The 18,911-nt window shown below is 38.6% G+C and overlaps 2 protein-coding genes across 4 annotated transcripts; one reads left to right on the forward strand and one right to left on the reverse strand.

Annotated features, from left to right (window-relative positions):
• Nucleotides 1–373: 373 nt before the first annotated feature.
• On the reverse strand, nt 374–6,457 carry LOC122822001 (suppressor of SWI4 1 homolog). Its single transcript, XM_044100319.1, has 14 exons — nt 6,197–6,457; nt 5,792–5,962; nt 5,603–5,704; nt 5,466–5,516; nt 5,107–5,277; nt 4,854–4,930; nt 4,532–4,639; nt 4,306–4,429; nt 4,144–4,222; nt 3,827–3,956; nt 3,456–3,613; nt 2,960–3,370; nt 1,811–1,813; nt 374–1,437 (listed from the first exon to the last, which is right to left on the reverse strand). Exons 1-14 carry the CDS (start codon nt 6,209–6,211, stop codon nt 506–508), a joined length of 2,532 nt encoding a protein of 843 aa, XP_043956254.1. The 5' UTR covers nt 6,212–6,457; the 3' UTR covers nt 374–505.
• On the forward strand, nt 6,445–18,861 carry angptl6 (angiopoietin-like 6). Of its 3 annotated transcripts, XM_044099590.1 has the most exons (10): nt 13,647–14,356; nt 15,202–15,477; nt 15,565–15,870; nt 15,996–16,292; nt 16,385–16,636; nt 16,743–17,105; nt 17,188–17,421; nt 17,525–17,749; nt 17,857–18,120; nt 18,253–18,861. In XM_044099590.1, the coding sequence occupies exons 1-10, from the start codon at nt 14,140–14,142 to the stop codon at nt 18,411–18,413; spliced, it is 2,595 nt and encodes an 864-aa protein (XP_043955525.1). In that variant the 5' UTR covers nt 13,647–14,139; the 3' UTR covers nt 18,414–18,861. The 3 variants fall into 3 exon arrangements, with proteins under 3 accessions (XP_043955526.1, XP_043955527.1, XP_043955525.1); XM_044099591.1 differs by lacking the exons at nt 15,565–15,870; nt 15,996–16,292; nt 16,385–16,636; ... (3 more) ...; nt 17,857–18,120; nt 18,253–18,861 and adding exons at nt 6,445–6,521; nt 7,374–7,598; nt 8,773–9,221; ... (2 more) ...; nt 12,081–12,274; nt 12,514–12,784 and having other exon boundaries at nt 12,864–14,356; nt 15,202–15,318; XM_044099592.1 differs by lacking the exons at nt 15,565–15,870; nt 15,996–16,292; nt 16,385–16,636; ... (3 more) ...; nt 17,857–18,120; nt 18,253–18,861 and adding exons at nt 6,465–6,521; nt 8,773–9,221; nt 9,315–9,452; ... (1 more) ...; nt 12,081–12,274; nt 12,514–12,784 and having other exon boundaries at nt 12,864–14,356; nt 15,202–15,318.
• Nucleotides 18,862–18,911: the final 50 nt, after the last annotated feature.

The following is an 18,911-nucleotide window of genomic DNA, read 5'->3' on the forward strand; positions in this document are numbered from 1 at the left end:
TTAAATCAGACATTTTCCCCAGAACGTTAGCTGTCTGCCACAACTCGCGTCCGTGGTTCTGAAGCTGGTCGCTTGCTGGCGTCCATCAGTCAGAATTCTGTTTTCTGATATTTTTTTTCTTTCTGGGCCACGGAATTTTTTTTTTTTTTTTTTTCCGGGCCCCGGATTTTATTTTTTTTTTTTTTTTTTACATGAAAATTCTGAGATTTTTTTTTTTTCTGGGCCATAATTTTTTTTTTTTCAGTGGCCCTAATCCTCTTCCGTAGATATATATACTTGTTGCATGACCTGAAACATTAAGTTTGACAAAAAAGTGAAAACATATTTTATCCAATTTGTATAATTACATGCAATGTACAAAATGAGGAAAACCTTGAAAAAAAGGAAAATCTTTATTACAAACAGATGTGATTAAATGTATTTAGCACAGAGCTGGAACACTGAGGCATTTTACAAAGATATGTGCAGCAAAGTAATGTTTAGTCTGAAACCAGGCTCTACTTCCTCATTCTACTGCGTTGTCTTCTGAGTTCTTTCCACAGCATGCTACTCTAATACTGTCAAACACAGCCATGTAGAGTATGGGATGGATACACATGTTCAGCGTTGCCAGTCCCTTGGACACTTGGTACATTTTGTAGACCCAACAGTTCATATTATTGGGGTCACTTTTCCTCAAATACAGATAATAGACTTGGAAGATGTGATAGGGTACAAAGGAAACAGCATAGAGGACAATCACTGAGAAGACTAACAAGGCAACTTTACGCTTTTCAAGAGTCGTTATGTTGACATTTTTCCACACAACCCGAAACAACACACAGTAAGAAGTAAAAGTTACTATGAAAGGAACAAGACAGCCAAAAACAGCGAGGAACACTCTGTAGATAAAAACAGATGTTTCGTCAGGCGTTGGTTGACAGAAAGACACACATAACGTGTTGTTATTATAACTGTGTTTACAAAGAGAAGCAAACTTCAGCATAGGGCTGGAGATGACTCCAACAATAATCCATAAGATGACGCTGATGATTTTGACATGAAAAGGTTCCACATACAAGCGGGTGAAGAACGGGCACGCGATGCCCACGCAGCGGTTCACGCTTATTGTCATGATGAAGAAGATGCTCACATACAAGTTGCAGGTGAAAAGGAACCTCTCGATTTTACACACAGCCTCGCCGAACAGCCAGTGTTTCCCCAGTGCGTAGTAGACAATCAGCAGAGGCAGTGTAAGGATGTAGAGCAGGTCACTGATGGCCAGGTTACAGGAGAGGACAACACCGGAGTGCCAGTTGCGTTTTTCTCTGATGAGCAGCAGCCACAGGGCAAACGTGTTTCCTGCCAAGGCCACAACAAACTCAACCCCGTACATGGCAGGGAGCAGGCGAATCTGAAATTTCTCACATTCAGAGAAGTTGTCTGCCATCCTGTTTTCTTTAAAAATAAAAATGAAGTAAGACATTAAGTCTATACAGATTTCTATTAAAAAGTAAAAATAACTTCAGCTTACCAAAAGGCTTCCTTCAGCTGTAATTCAATATTTTGTTGATGAAAAGGCTGAAAACAGGAATTGCTCCTCAAACCTCTTCCTCTGATAAGTGAGTGATGAACAGCTCAGAATAACACAAGAGTCACTTCCTTATGGTCGGGCTTGGATTGTGCAAGATGCAGAAGAAAAACTGAGCTGTGACGACACCAGCACCATCCATTTGCAAATATTAAGATAAAAAAAGCGTAGGTCGTCTCAGAACGTTGTTTAGAAAGCGACTTTGTACTAAAGACTAAAAATGAAGAGATGGTCCATTACCATCTGCGGATTTTGAGTGGGAATGCACAACAACATGGAATAAAAATACTTGAATTACAAAATAATAATAAAAATTCACATTTAATAAATCAAAAATAATCAAAGTTAGAAACTAGTTTGGTAGAATAACTATTTGCAAGTGGAAAATATATGCAACCATGATTATCTTGTTGAAGCCCACTAAAAAGCCACAATGAAAGATTTAATCTTTCAGGGTTGTGACTAATTCTCTGAGCAAAGCTGCATTTGAAAGTGGAACCACTGACTGCAGCACTGAACAAAAAAACATTTCCATCCCAGTGCACAAGTAGATATTCAGTTCTCAGAATGCCATTTGTACCGATCATGAAAAAGGATGTAAACTCACTTCAAGGCTGGTTAGGGAAGTAGTTTGAATTTTATTTTTAGAGTGTGGCTTGCCCTCAAATACAGATGACAGCAAAATGTGATGTTCAAGGGTCATTTTCATCAGTTTAGAAAACATTTAGATCTGAAAGTGTTAAAACATTTTCAACAGCATTTACAAATGATTGCCAGAACGTTCTGGTTTTATGGTGTAGTATTCTTTAGTCGTAACATACATCTTAACCTGGATTTGTTTTCCCTTGCCGTGCAGTTAGATTTGCCATTTTGTACTCTAATTTAGCTTCAATAGTTCAGATTACTTTACTTTCAGAGAAATTTATAAAATGGCATCAGATTATTGATAATACCAAATATGCAAGTCATTTTCCCATCCTTATGCTTTACATTCACTTTTAACTGTTGAATGCTTAATTATTTGTTCTTCAAATTTGATTCTCAACTATGAGCCCTAATATTGGGTTACAGTGAGAAGCTAAAAAAAATCTTCCCAATGAAGTTAATCCAAACCAAAAACAGTATTTTATATTAGAATACTTAACATTAATGAAATGTACAAATCAATGAAAGGACAAGAACATCAGAGCTGTATATTTGATCAAAAAATTTTTTTATTTTTGTTCTGAAGTCAACAACTATAAACTGATAAAGAACATTTCTGTTGATTTTTTTTACAATTTGTCTGTTTGAAACTGTCCAATAACATTTCCTCAGACCGATACATTTGCTGCCTTCGGAAGACACTAAATCCGAAGTCCAAATGAAGGGGGAAAAAAAGCAAAGTTCAGCGCTTTCCTTTTGTCCGTGTGAAGCCTTGCTTTCCACCTGCACCTTTCCTCTTGAGGCCAGACTTACCTTTGTGACCTTTTGTCTGAAATGTTTTGTCCTTGTTTTTCTTTCCATCAAAGTTTTTGCGTGGAAATTTATTTTCCCTCTCTCCAGATCTCTTAGAGCCAAATGCTTTTCCTGGAGACCACTTTTTCTTCCCAAATGCTTTCTCCTCATGTTTAGATTTCTTCCATCCTTTTCCATGAGGAGCTTTTCCTGTTTTGTCTCTGTGCTGCCCAACTACACCTTTTCTTTTTGGTGATTTAGAATCTGGTTGTTTTGAGGATTTACCAGGGGACAGCTTTCTCTTCTTGGCTCTGTCATGAGATTTCTCTGGACGCCGCCTCTTCTTGGCCCCCGGAAACATATCTGCATTGTCGAGAAATATGTTTTAAGGATTTAAAGCAACACTAGTGCAACAAACGGTGCACAGCTGTTTGACTTGAATACTCACCTTCATCTGGTTCTTGCCCCACAGCCTGTCTGTAGTACTCCACATCATCATCAGATTCAACAGCAGCTGGCCGATCGTCCTGCATCCCTGGATCTTCCACCTCACTGTCCTCCTCGGCTTCAGCTCTTTTCCTCTTTATGCCTTCCAGACTCTTTTTCCTTACAAGAAAAGGAAAAAGAAAAGCTTTATAATCCACTTTATAATCCACTTTCAGTCATTGACATTTCAAAAGCAGTGGTTAACATGGTTCAAGTACGGTCTAACAGGTTAGCAGTTTGAGCCGGACCAGTGACCTTTACGGTGGTTTATTTTAAACTTCAAGTATTAATAAAGAGAAAGAAAATTGCCCAATAATTTTAGGTTTAAATTACTTGTTCTCTTCTCGTTTCTCTTTCTTTGTCACCACATTTTGCTCCTGCGTTTTCCTGCGTTCCTCCTTTTCCTTCATCTTCGCCTCCTTCCTTTTCAGTATCTCCTGTATTTCTTCCTCTGTCTTGGAAACTGGTAACAAAAAAAAATCCAGACTGAGAAACAGTTTGTGCCAAATGTGCATGAAGCAAATAAAGAGCTCAGGATGAATCAGTAAGCGTTTACTTGTAGAGATAAATCATAGAATTCATAATGCTGTTGTCATCATGTTCATCTGAACATTTGAAGCAGAGAAAAGCTGGGAGAAATATCCACTCACTCATGGAGTGGTAAAGAATGTTTCCGTCTCCCATCCCTTCCTGGATCTTCACCAGCTGCAGCGTCATTCGAGGACCGATCTAAAAGGAGGAAAATAAAACGGGTTCAGCTGATCCACACGGAGAGGAGGGGTTTGACATAATTGTAGTTGCTTCGTACGCACTTCGGTCAAACGGACAGCACTCTGCTGGGACGGCATGTTGCCTCGTCCGGAATACATTTGCGGCAGCTCCGTTATGTTGTGCTCGCCATCCTGCTCAGCTTCACTTTCAGACAAGTTTGCTCCCCTGAAGAGTTGTTAAGTAAAGAGTTCAGATAAATTTCTACTTTTGTAAAATGGAAACAATTTACTTTATTTGGTGCCGTGAGAAGTAAACAAAGATTCTTACTTCACCAGTAGTTCAGTGATATCCTCAAACTTGCTCATATTGGGGAACTTTTCCTGCATTAGCTTCTTTATTCCTCGACTCATCCCCACAGGGACAACCTTCAGGCTACTGCAGAACGAGAACAACAACAAATAAAACCTCTTAATTTGTCACTAAAAAAACCTCCATAAATAACAAAACTCTGTCTTTAAGAGTGAAGGCTCATCAGTGCGTTTACTTTAGACATGCATCATGACAGTGTCAAGTCGTAATCTGTCATCACCTGAGCCCATCACTTCAAAATGCTGATATTAGATCAATACCTTAACAGATCATTACTTACTAGTGCCGAAACTGAATTTCCTGGGATGCTGGGTCAAAACTGAACAGTACACACCTCTTGATGCTGTTGAGGTTTACCTAAGGAAAAAAAAAAGTTATACCCAAGTCTTAAACTTGTATTATGCTGAAAACCCATTTCACAACAAAATCAGATAGCGTTTACTTTTGAGAGATCTTCACAGATACTCAGAAGACTATACTGTCATCACATTGTTCTCAACATAAGGTGGGTGATTTTTTTTTACTAAACGCACCTTTTGGACATTTATGGAGGGGAACATGTTCTGGAACATGGTGGCCATGAGTTTCACGTGCATGCCATCCACTCCAAAGTTGCTGAGGATGAGAAGTGGATGGTGGGTGAACTGCTGCTCATGCATCCTGTGCTTCTTCAACGATGAAACCACGTCTTTGATAAGGGAATACTGGAAAGGAAAAATAAAATAAAAATGTACTGAATAAACATTGATTTATAATTAAAAGGGTTCATCAAATCACTTTGGTAGCTTGGGTTCATCAGTGCGTTTACTTTGAAAAACATCACTTTACAATCAAGTTTCTGTGCGTCATCATGTAAACCCAACAAATTAGACTTTGATGTTACAAAACTTACCTTGAGGACCTTAAAATAAAGCATGGGACCTTTGGGAAGTCGCGCAAGTCTCTGGAAGGAGAAAGAAAATTAAACCAATGGTGACAGTTTTTATGTGAGAAAACTGTATGCAGGTTGTGATCAGATTTAGTTCTCACCATGTTGATGCTGTTGGGAGTTTTACCAAACATAATGAAGTGGGTCACCCCCAGGGGTCCTGCTACTGACACAAAATCCTTAAGGAGATTTTTTTTCCGCACCTGAATTTTAAAAATAAGACAAAGTTACAAGCCTGATGAGTGGGTTGTTGAAGCTTGAGCAGACCTGGCTTTAAAAAGAAGACAAACCTTCAGAGACTCTGCGGTGTAAGGCTGCATGACTTTCCTCATGTCCTGGACGAGCTGACCCACGTTTTTCCCAACCTGACCCCGATGAAACACGAAGGAGTGGGGCACAGACCTGTAGGCATCCTCAGCCACGTGGATGGCTTGTGCTCGGGATTTCTTCTGATTTTTAGTCTAATGAAAAGGAAAACATGAGCAGAACTTATTATTGAAGTTAAATATCTAAGACGCACATTTCTTACACAACGCGAACTATGATGGAAATTTACAACCCAACACATATACATAAATGTCTCTCCACCAGAGCTGGTTATTATAAAACAAGGCATTTTATCAAAGACAAGTCAATACGCACATTTATGTAAATAGTTATTAGCCATTAGCTCCCATGCTATGTCTGGCACTTACCTTTGATTTCCCCATGATTTAACTTGAAGCCGACTGAATGATTTCCCACAAAAACTCGACAAATGTCGCTAAAGTATATATAAGCTAACCATACTGATTACATAAACTGCCTCCGCTAAATGTTGCAAACCACTAAAGTTGAAATTATCAGCTTTAAAGTTGACAACGTTCTTCCCACATGGTGTTCTCGCTATGTGCAGCACACTAATATGTCCGTGCTTCTCGTTCAGGCGTGCTAGTTCCGAGCATTCCGATCACAAGAGGGCAGAAGAAAAGCGCACAATGAAATCTTTTTGACCACTAGAGGACAGAAGACGTGCGAATCGTAAGATCAAACTCATGCAGTTATTGTATTACAGAAAACAGAAATAAATACACGAGTTCAATGAGTAAATAAGAAAATTGCATTACCTATAAATACATCTTAGTATATTTTAAGCAAAAGAAAATCTCTTGTGTGTTTTAAAATTGCTGAACAAAATAAAGTACATGCATCAACACTTTTGAAACCACATGCTTTACATCTCTATCTATCAGAAACAGATACACACGAGTAAGATACATTTTTGGGAGTTGCCCTTACTAACATTCACAACTGCCCTCATATGTGGAAGAACCAAAATAAGTCTATATCACATGTTACTTTACAACAGCCCATGCAATATTATTGAACAAAGTCATTCACAGATTGCATTATATGAAATAGAGCAAGCCCTAAAAACCAGATTCTCTCCTCACAGTTTGGACAGAGGCAATGTATGTGCGATTTATGTCTTGTTTTGATTATTATTGCTCATTTCCTGCAATAGCAAGAAAGTTATAAACATATGATTTAAAGTTTAAAAGTGTAAGTGTTATTCACAACAACAAATGCAAAAACTCCAATTTGAACACAAACAAAGATTTAAGCAAAAACGCCTAAGAAGTGAATGTTTATTTTTTTAATGAAACCAGTCTTCATTGAAGATGGGCATCATCTGTGAAGTGAGTGGTGGGTATGACTCGAAGCTACAGCTTCAACACAATGCCTTAGTGCTCTTGTCTGTCGTAATAGTGAGTTCATGGCAGGCGGGATAATAAATGATGGCAGAGGGAGGAGACATTCAGATTCCTGCTCTGAGCCTGCAGGAAGGCAGTGGCACTGGGATACTTTGTAATTACGTATCTCTTTCTTTAGAGATCCTGACACAGGAGGAACTCTGCAGACCAAGAGCAAATGTGGCTTCTGAGAAACCTTACTGCTGATTTGATCCAAACCAATACGCTTTCAGATTTGATTGTGGAGACACACTGCTTTTCATCTATTCAAAGTGTGCCACTTTTAAACTTTTACAAGTTTTCTTGCATTGCTTTGGGCTGCTGCTACAGAAAAGGACTTTTGCTGTACATTTAATTTACAAAGGTAAGTTAATAAAATGCCCAACCTTGTTCAGAAGAATGTTTAATCCTTACATATATTTTATCTCTAATTAAAGTTAAACAGAGCAAAAAACCAACAACAGTTGTCTCAATACCAAATAAAACATTGTTATGGATATTTTTTATTGAGACTCTTGTGCATTTCAAGATCATATATCAATGGTTTCCTGTTCGCTTTGCTCATGGTGTTGTCAGGTTATCTGTGCTGTTGATCCAGAGATGGATGGATGTTGGTTTTGTTTGGTTTGTGTTGACTGTCATCCTTTTTGCTGTTGAAATGCCAATTTTCAGGAAGTTGAGGAATGCAAGAACAAATGGTGTGTAAGGGAAGCCTCTATTTCTCCAGCATAAAATATAAAATACAAAACCAGAGCTTGATAATTCAAATCAGGTTTAGTTCTAGTCAAATTACCCTTATCCAAAATACACCCCTGGTGGGACACCAAAGAGAATTAGATTTTCGATCCATCAGTCACCACAACTTGATCAATATTATCTTTATACATCCATGTTTAAACATTTCTGCATGTCTAATGTAACCATTATCACACTTTACAGTTTTAAAGTTTTACTGCCCATGCTATTATTTATATTCATGTTTTGTGTTGCTTTGACACATTCTTTCACATCACGTATAAATTGATTGTGCTTAAGATGAAATGTAAAAGTTTAAACATATTCAAAGAACATTTTGTTAGTTCTAAAAGAAATTATTTTGTTGAGTCTGGAACTCATAAGTTAATACTGTCTTAACAGAGGATGACAATAAACTAGCATAACACAACTTGATCTCCATCTTGTGGAAGATGAAGTCAAATGACCTCAGGGAAAGTCAAGCATTTTTCCTAATGTAGACATAAATCGTTTCTTTTACTTCTCTGGTTTGGGTGATTGCATTAAGGAGAATGGTAGAACCTTAATCTTTATGACAACAAAACAATAAACAAACATTTAAAAAATGAAGGATTACTGTTTTGTTTTCTGTAATCTATTGAAATCTGTTTGACTTGTGTTATAATTTCAGTTCTATTGAAGGCCTTTTGTTGGTTTGCAAACGTTAATTTTGCCTAGCATGTCCTCAAGAAACCTATCTCGTTATGCACACTGTCAAAGATAACTGGTTTTGTGATCATTCCTCCTCTTTCTTTCACCATCAGGTTATCCTCAAATATTCGACTGATTAATGGATAGGACACTGGCAACATCTCTCACCCTTTTCTTCATCCTTTGCATGACTACTAAAACAGCTGGAGCGTCCTCGCGTCTGAAAGCAGGTCGTTGCTCCTACACCTTCATTGTTCCACAGCAAAAAATCACAGGAGCTCTGTGTTTGAACACACACTCTTCAATGCCCAACCAATCAGAGGTAGATGCTCTGCATTTGGAGCTCAAACGACAGCAGGAACAACTGGAGAAGCTCCAGAGTCAAATGGAGCATGAAGGGTCTCTTGCAGCAGAGGTGAGAGCCTTGCGCAAAGAGAGCAGCGGCATGAATTCCCGTATTGCCCAACTTTACGCCCAGCTGCTGCGTGAAGTCATCCATAAGAAGGACCAGGCTTTGGAGCACCAAAGGTTGGAGAGCCTCCTTGTGAATGCGACGACACATGTGAGCCTAGAGTTACATTAAGTGCAATATCTTAGAGTTGGTTGAGATACCGAGCTCATCTTCATGTTTTCTGCTTGTGGCGGGGAACTACAGGCTTTGGAGGTGTCCAGTAGCTACAGGGAACTGGAGAAGAAATATGGAGCACTCACTTCCATGATGAGCTCCCAGAACCAGTTTATCACCAAACTGGAGAAACAGTGCCAGTGCAGGGATTCCAGCCAGCCCTCAGTGGTAAGAAGCGTGATGCGTTTTTATATTTAACATTTAACTTTTGGAGGTCAGCAATTAAGCAGGCATTATTTTGTGCTGGTCTGGACAGGCATTGACTGAACCCCCCAAAAATTGTAGTAATGAGCACTGCAACTACAGCGTTAAGGCCACCATCCTGAAAAATGACGTTCAGAGGGACCAGAGTGCTCCTTTACACCATCAACAGGCAGAAACAGTCGGAGATCTGCCCTTCTCTACTATCAGCCCTCCTACTGAACTGCCTTTCGTTGGCTTCCCTGTCACTAAATCCCCAGGTACAACAACATAAAGCACACTTTAGAGAATCTGATTGAACTCCAAACTTTGTGTATAAACAGGTCTTACTTGTGTCAGAGTTATTTATTTTCTCAAATAATAAGCAGAAGCTGATGGAGTCAGTGACCTGCTGATAGAGGTCTTATCTACTTGGGAAAACCTAAACAATGTCAAACACACCAAGCGTCTGTCAGAACACGGCCTCTATAATGAACACACATTTGTTCCACAGTATTCGGTGGTGTTTTATATTACACATCTAGCAGACAATTGTACAAACTATTTCAAGATTGAGTAGAGAGAAAGCGACCATGGCTCTTTTTTTATTCCTAAGTGTGATAAAATAGAGAGTAACACTTTATTTGAAGGAGTGTCCATAAGACTAACATTACACTGTCATAAACATGACATAACACCTGTTATGAACATGAATAAGTCTTCATGAATGTTTATGATTGGTGTCATTAAGTGTCTTTTGGTAAATAATGACACTTTTAATGCAAAAATGCATTAAAGGTTGCATTACAAGTGTCAACTCAGCATTATTTGTTAAATAACTACATTTTTATGCAAAGTTGCATTAAAAATTACATTAAAAGACAATTAAAAGAGTCAACTTTGCATTAAAGTGTCATTATTTACCAAAAGACATTTCATGACAACAGTCTGAAACATTCATAAAGACCTATTCAGGTTCCTGACCATTGTTATGTCATGTTTATGACTGTGTAATATCAGTCTTATGGACACCCCTTCAAATAAAGTGTTACCAAAAAGAATTTATTTCACATGAACATCCAGTTCATGTGAAAAAGCTTGTCATGGTTGCACTTTAGTATGTCACTGTGTGGGAGTTGTTCTTCTGTGTATACTTACAGATTCCTATGTCCACCTTATCAAATCCCCCACATCCAAGAAGATAATTGGAAACTGCACAATGTTTTGCTCTACCAACCCCAAGCTTGGATTTTAGTCCACAGAACAGAAACCAGCACAACTAATCCACAATTATCTGCTACTAAAACATCTACAAATTATTTAATAAATATTTAGAGACATACCATTGTCAATTGAAAGAAAAAAAAGATATGTACATTTTTCTTAATGAATAAAAGTGTGATTTTAGTACAGTTTTTATCTTTCCCTGAAGCCATCTGACTTCAGTAGGGCTCTAGTAAAGAACAGCAAACCAGTTCAAATCCTGATGGTATGGGTTTAGGAACATCAGGCTTATTTTTCTCTCCTCTTGTAATCATACATACATTCTAACCAGACAAAAGGAGAAGCAAGATGGAGGTTGTTGATGCTGGCTAGCCCTTTTCATACATTTCTGGGTGACTGGGTCTTTCTGTTGTTGCTTTTTTCCCTCCCTTTTTCTTCAATTTCTAAGGTTCTCCCACCTGATGCTTCCCAGCAGTGCTAATTAGCTGTGTTTTTTAGTTCACGTTTTCTTCCTGGCAATTTGCTCTACTGTCACACTTTGTCATTTTCTGTGAAAGCTTGTTTAAATTTGCGATGGAAAAAAAGTGCTAAAACTGTCATCCTGCGTCTTGTGAAGAAATGTGTTAGTATGATAAAAAAAAAAGTCCTTAAGAAAAGTACAACTGGTGATATAAAAACTAAAAGTGAAAATATGAAAATACAAGCGGCGTCGGGCGGCCCTCGTAGCTCAGTGCTGTGCTGATGTGTCTTCCAAGTTTGGTGAGATTTTGAATATGATGAAGCCCTCAAACAGTCCCTTCTTTATGGGGGCAGAATTGTAATAATAATGAGAAACAGTACGGTTACAATAGGCCTTCACACTCTTTGCTGCTCAGGCCTAAAAATGTCAGAGCAGTTGCAGGCGAAGTTGTGAACAGCACCCCAGTGAAAAGTGTTCACGCAAAACTAATATTCAAAATGAAACTGCAACCAGTTGACTAATTAGTAAGGAGAAATAACATGCATGTAATTTAATTTCAGGATGAAAATAGTTATATTGTAAAGGTTTCAGAGGATTGTTAGAAAAGAAGTTTAAAACAGGGTTAGTTCATACAATAAACATTTGTAGTTTACCTAATTTGATGAGCAAGGCGAGGAATTAGAGAAATATGCCAGTGTTAACTTTAAATTTGTCTCTAAAAGTTTTAATGTAGAGGGACTGCATTCATCTGAACAATTCAGATTTGTACTTGTATACAATTTAGAAAATCATATACTATTTTCTCTCTATTTCACAATCACACCACTTTCTGTTGGCCAGTCACATATCGCAATAAAACACATGATGAATTATTGTGCAAGGTATTCTAACTGTATTATATTGGTTGCATACAGTACATCTCTTTTGTTTAGGGCCATGGCGGGACTGCCAGCATGTTCTGGATTCAGGCGAGACCACCAGTGGGATTTACCTGATTCATCTTCAGAGTGCCAACCGACTCTTTCAGGCCTGGTGTGAGCAGAGTCAGGCTCAGGGTGGGTGGACTGTCATCCAGAGGAGACAGGATGGGTCAGTCAACTTCTTCAGGACTTGGGAGCAGTATAAGGTAATGCCAAACAACTTTGAAGTCTGAAAAACACAAGGCTGAGAAATATTATAATTTAGAACAACAACCACATAGATAGATAGATAGATAGATAGATAAACAGAGAGACAGACAGTCAGTCAGACAGACAGACCGATTCAGACAGACCAATCAGTCGATTGATCGACAGACAGATGTATTAGAAGTGAGTCATTTAGGAGGTGTTTTAGTTTAATTTTTTTTGCATTGCATTATTACAGCAAGGCTTTGGAAACCTAAATGGTGAGTACTGGCTTGGCCTGGAACACCTCTACTGGCTGACCCAGCAGGCCAAGTACAAACTCCGGGTGGTCTTAGAAGATTGGCAGGGCCGGCAGGTGTTTGCTGACTATGACAGCTTCCGCCTGGAATCGGAGAATGACTGGTACCGCCTGCGCTTGGGACTATACCACGGCAATGCAGGAGACTCCCTGTCATGGCACAACAACAAGGCCTTCACCACTCTGGACCGCGACAAGGACAGCTATCCAGGTCTGTTCCCATCTTGTCTCAGCCCAGTAGTTTTCTGAAATGATTTGACTTTTTGTGTCGATAACTGTGTTTCTCGCAGGTAACTGCGCTCATTACCAGAAAGGAGGCTGGTGGTATCACATGTGCGCACACTCCAATCTGAACGGCGTGTGGTATCGGGGTGGACACTATCGAAGTCGCTACCAAGATGGGGTCTACTGGGCTGAGTTCCACGGAGGGTCCTACTCCCTGAAGAAAGTTTTCATGATGATCAAACCCACATAGCTGCATTACTGCAGGGACTCTCAAGGATAACACTGACAAGGATAAAGAAGATGCAGAGAAAGTTAAACATTATGAATAAAATGTATAGTTATAGAAATGTTTTAACACAAATGCCTTAACTGACATAAATCATTGAGTTTCAAATGATGACTAAGTCATGAGTGTGACACAGATGTTTCCTTCTCTCTCTGATCAGATATATCTGACTCAAGTTTTTGAAAGAGGCCGTACTCAAAGCAAAAACACTTTTCCCACATTGCTGCTTGTGGACTTAGACAACATTCTCTGACGCCCTGATCCCTCTGTGGCTGTTTGACATTTTTGGTGTTATTGCCTCAGCTCAACACAGAGGTTTGACTGGTCAGATGATGCAGCTACAGAATATGGTTAGATTATTTTTTGATATTTTTACACATTAGGCCATTCTTCCTCTGTCTCTTTTTAAAACTGTTGCTTCTCTCTTGGTCAGTCTTATAATTGCATTGTATCTTCCATACCCTTCTCTCTAGTCATCTCTAGTTTTATTGTTACACGGAGAGAGATTGTTGATTTCGTGCCACATCGCCACATTTCTTATTTCTGTGGCTACCATTAGTGGTCAGTGATTCACTCTAGTTTTATCAAAAAGATTCTGTATGACGTTATCTAGTATGTACCAACACAGTCATTAGATTAGCATTTAGACAACAGTTTTGACATTCAGATATCATGGAAATCTTAAGGCAAAGAAAGATTTACATCTTGGCAATAGCATTAGTCTCTTAACGTAAGCTATTTCATTGGCCAGCTTGTTCAACTATTTTCAAGAGAAAGCACTATTAATCAAAACCTACATTGTACTTGTTTCTTAAAATTAAACACAGTGAAAAATGCTGTGATGTCCACTCAAAGGCTGGGAACTGTGCAAACTTATTTGACAAATTACGTTTACAACTTTTCTATGACATTTTGTGCCACATGATCTCATTCATCACAGTTTCATCAAACAAAGCATCATCAGAAGCTGCACTAAAGGGTGGAGAGAAAAATGGAACGGTTGCACCAGCCTTTCCTGTTTCCTGTGCAATAGGGCGGATTATTTACCCGGTAGTATGCTTTCTTTTTCCTATAGTAGCTGTTCAACTGTCAGCACGTGCTGGACCAGTTTTTGGCTGGGATTTATCTCATCCAGCTATAAAACCCATCATTTTTTGGATCCTCCACAAATACTTTTCACCTCCTTCATGAGCTCCCATCCACCTGTGAGACAGCCCGGCATGCTGCCTCTCGGGATGTTGGGCCTTCTCCTGCTCTCATTGTTACCTTGTGGTGAGTGGAAACAGTGTAGTGAAGCTGTGTGATTGCTTTGTGCTATTTTAAGGTTTTGTTTATTACTAGTTTAGGGAAAGGCTGTGATGTTGAGGTAGATTTTTTGTAGTTTTCATTATTATTATTTTTTGTTTCAGTTACTCTTTGAGGCAACTGATTACTATGTAGAAATAGAAAATTGTGTTAAAGACAATTAAGCTTAAAGAAATAATTTCTTAGAACTTTGGTATTAGATAACTGATGGTTGTGAGAATGAAGTTTTACAAAGTTAATGTCTTTCACTTCTCTGTTCTCTACGAGTGAAATAATGTGGTTCTAGAGGGAGGGGTAGGTGTTAAATTACTCATATAACACCCAAAGCTAGACCTATAACTTGGGCTTTCTGCAGAAATTGGGTGTGGTGATAAAGTATATTTTACTTTGACTGCACAAGAACATTTATCTACAGTTTATAGCTCCAGAAATATATGTTGTATTTGAATGGAACTGCTTTTTGAATGCTTGAGCTTCCATAGATCAACAAAAAATTATCTATAAATTTGCCTTTCTTGCATTAACTGAACTTAAGGAGGTATTTCCTATATTATCTTGATGGTTATGGTCACACAAAGGCGACTTAGACAGTTCTAGAACAATCACTTGTTTATCGTAGTCTGACAAATTAATTTGAGATTTATTTATTTTGTCTGTCAAATGTGCATGTCTGTATTGTTTAAACCAAAATGAATATCAGAATTTGCACCTTTTCCGTCACTTTTAGAAAAGGTGACGGAAAAGATGCAACATCATCAGTACCACCAGATGGCAGCAAATACTACTTCACATAATTACTTCTGCATCAACAGGGGCTGACCTCACCTGCACGCCGAACACTATCCTGACCTTGGATGCTCCTGTGATCATAGAAAATGGAACACAACTTTATGCAACCTGCAACACCACAGAAAGAGATTTTGAGGAGATGAGGCTATGCCTTGGAAAAACATGCTGTGAAAATACGGAAAAGGATTATGTTATCTCCTGTGTTGCATTAGTGTCAGACTTTGAAATGAGTGCAGAGTGCAAAATAAAGCTGAATGAAACCTTTGAATGCAGTGAAGACCGTGATATCACCGTATACAGTAAGTTTCTTTTCAATTAGAAACAAAAGCCTCGCAGAGAAACGTCTATGAACACTAACAGAATTTTATTTATTTATTTATTTATAGAGAACCCAAAGGTTATGCTCTCTATGAGGAATGGAAATGGAAAGCAGGCAGATTACGAACTGCACTGTGATGTCTTTGATGTCGCCCCTGCTCAAAACATCTCTGTCACATGGTACAGAAATAATAAAACATTTAAGTCCTTTATGGATTGGATTGAAGAGCCAGAAAAAAATTCTTACATACTGGGCGTCGACATCAGCCGGGAAGAGAAATTTGCTGAGTTTAGATGTGAAGTTCAACTGAAATATGGGGAACTAAAACCACAACATCCTGTTATTTCTACAACACATCATCTCTCAGCACGCTGTGAGTAAAAATGTTGCCTGAAAATAATATTATCTTTTTAAAATGATTGGTTCCAAAAATAACTTTATTAGAATTTCAACCAACACAAATTTTGACTTGCTTTTTTTTCCCTTTTTTTTTTTTAGATGCTCCCGAGCTCAGGACAAATTCTAGCAAGAGCATCACTATGGCCATGGGTGGCAATGCAACTTTGCTCTGTGAAATAGAGGGGAACCCGCCTCCTGTGTATCAGTGGACCATTGATGAACAGCCTATGCTGGAAACCACAAACAGGCTTGACATTACTCAGGTTAACAGCAGTTCAATTTACAGCTGCACAGCTACCAATATTCTGGGTAACACAACTATGAACATTTCTATTGACATGGAAGAAAATGACACAACAGACCCTCCAGCCACGCCAACCCCCAAAGCGCCTGAAAGTATGCTTTCTTACTGATATAACTGTTAAAGACTTATTTCTTATTGTGACTAATTAAAGTTATGTTTCAACATTTTTGCTTTTCAATGACAGGTTGTAGCTTAACTGTGATGCCCTCTGAAGTTTATGTGAAATATGGAGATTCAGCTTCGATTAATTGCAGCACAACCAGCAAAGACGCTCCTTTAGTGAACTGGAAGTTTGCAGTTGGCAAGACTTCTGTAACACCTCCTATTGCTACTTGGATGATTGAGAAACTAGAAGATTTCACCGTGGAACCTTTCTGCTTTGTCCCTCTGGATACTGATGAACAGTGCAAAATGAAACCGAACATCACTCTTTATAGTGAGTACTCACCACGCCTTCTGTTTTCAACTGTTTTAACCTGGAAACTTTTCCAATCAGTGGTGGAAATATTATGAATTGTACTGTTTTATTTTGTTTTTTACAGAGCTTCCAGATTCTGTGACAGTCTCTGCAGCTGGTAATGGTCCAATGAAAGAAGGCGAAGAGCATCAGCTGCAGTGCCACATTTACAGTGTGGCCCCTGCAAAAAAGCTCTTGGTGAAGTGGTATAAAGATGACGAAACTGTCCTCACTGATTACCTAAAAAGCTCTGATGTGACACCACTCCCAGAATGCCTTAACGACTCCACTGTGAGACTGTGCAATGTGTCATCTATCTATACTTTCACTGTCAAGAAAAGTGACAATGGATCACTTTTCAGATGCGAGGCTGAGTTTCAGTTTGGCCCTGCAGGGCCACTGGTGCCCCCCTCCATAGCCTCAGAACCTTACACTACTGTTGTACACTGTAGGTTCTTCATTGCATTATATTTAGTGTTTCTATACCTACCAAGTAATGTTTAAATAACTGAATCCTATATTTTCTGCAGATAAGCCGACCATCAAAAATTGCCCTAGTTATGTTGGTGTGGAAAATACCTTCCGCCTGAATGATTTGCCATGTGAAACTGATGGAAACCCTCCACCTGGTATTGAGTGGTATTACAATGGTACACTGACTGATTCATTCAAGCTCCTTACCAGGGCTGAATCTGGGATCTACAAAGCTACAGTGTATAACTCAGTGGGACAGGTTAACACTGATGTTCACATTACAGTTGAATGTGGGTCTACAACACTGAACTACATTTTATTACAATAAAGCGCCCTCAAAAAACAAAAAACTGTTGATTATTCTGAATAATATTTTTGATGTTTTCTTTACAGATGCCCCCAGACTTTCCTGTCCGATGCTGTATGAGGTTGAAGTAAAAGACACACCAAAACCTTTGTGTAATCCAGAGGGTTTACCTCTCCCTAACGTAACTTGGTTTAAAAATGGAAAAGAGCACTTTCCACAGCGCTGGGAAAAACATGCGAGTGGAAAATATTCAGTAAAAGCATCCAACAAACATGGTACAGCTGAGCACATGTTTTATTTGGACATTTTATGTAAGTCAAAACTTTACAGATACACCCTCTTTACTTTAAGCCCACTGTGGCTGCAAAGAACTTAAATATGATTTCACAAGTCTTTTATTTTTCTCTCCATTCAATAGATCCCCCAGAGTTCACAGAGCCAGATACAACCACAGGAGTTCTCGTAGGCGGAAATGTGTCTTTAGTTTGGGAAGTTGACGGGAACCCCAAGCCTGAGATCCAATGTAACTACTCGTTAGCAAAGAATGTCCGGGCGTCCACTGTGGGGCGCCAGAAGATCATAACCATCACAGGAGCCACGTCTACTAATGCAGGCCGTTACATCTGTGTTGCCACGAATAAAGTTGGGAAAGTGACAAGAGGAACCACTCTGCTGTTAAAAGGTATTATTCTGTGCAAGAAAATTGGAGTAATATTGCTAATGTCACAATCATAATGTATGATTTTTTTGTATGAAAAAAATTATACAAAAAGATGCAAGCTATTGTTTCAGCTATTTTATTTTTCTTTTGCAGATAAATCCACTGACCTCTCCCAGCACTGGTGGATTTTCCTACTAGTCCTGCTAGTCTTTATAATTTTGGTACTTGTTTTTATACTAAAGGGTCGCAAAAAACATGGACAATATAATTTCCCGTTGCAAGCCAGATTCACTGTAGAGAGTGAGACGATATAAGTGAATGGTGAAAGCTTGAATTGAAGGCAGTTAAGCAGCCTGTAAATAAACGTTATTACTGTTAAAAAAAATGATGTGTTAAGTGATGTATGCCTCACAGATATGTTCGCCAAGAAATTGAGCTTACAATAACGTGCTTCTCATGTTATTCTGTTGTGTTTCAGCTTTTAAATAGACTTTTAACTCTTTCATTTCATTGCATTTGTATTTTTTTTGTCTTTCATTGTTGGTTTTTGAATGTGTTAAAATATGCCTTTTATCAAAGTACATCTTTCAAAATACTGGATTAAAAAAAATAATGGAGTAATTTATGCTACTTATTTTAACTTGAAACATTGTATCTCATTGTATCTCTTTCTGAACTAGTTCAAGTTCTTCCTGACTTGAACTACTGGCTATTAAAAAGAGACTTTCAACATGCTGATATCTGCTGGGAGAAGAGGCTGAAGGAAATAGAAATGTAACAGAGTCCAAACCCTCAGGATGTAACGCAATTTC

This window comes from Gambusia affinis, linkage group LG19 (genome assembly GCF_019740435.1).
Source record: "Gambusia affinis linkage group LG19, SWU_Gaff_1.0, whole genome shotgun sequence".
In the NCBI taxonomy this organism is placed as follows: domain Eukaryota; kingdom Metazoa; phylum Chordata; class Actinopteri; order Cyprinodontiformes; family Poeciliidae; genus Gambusia; species Gambusia affinis.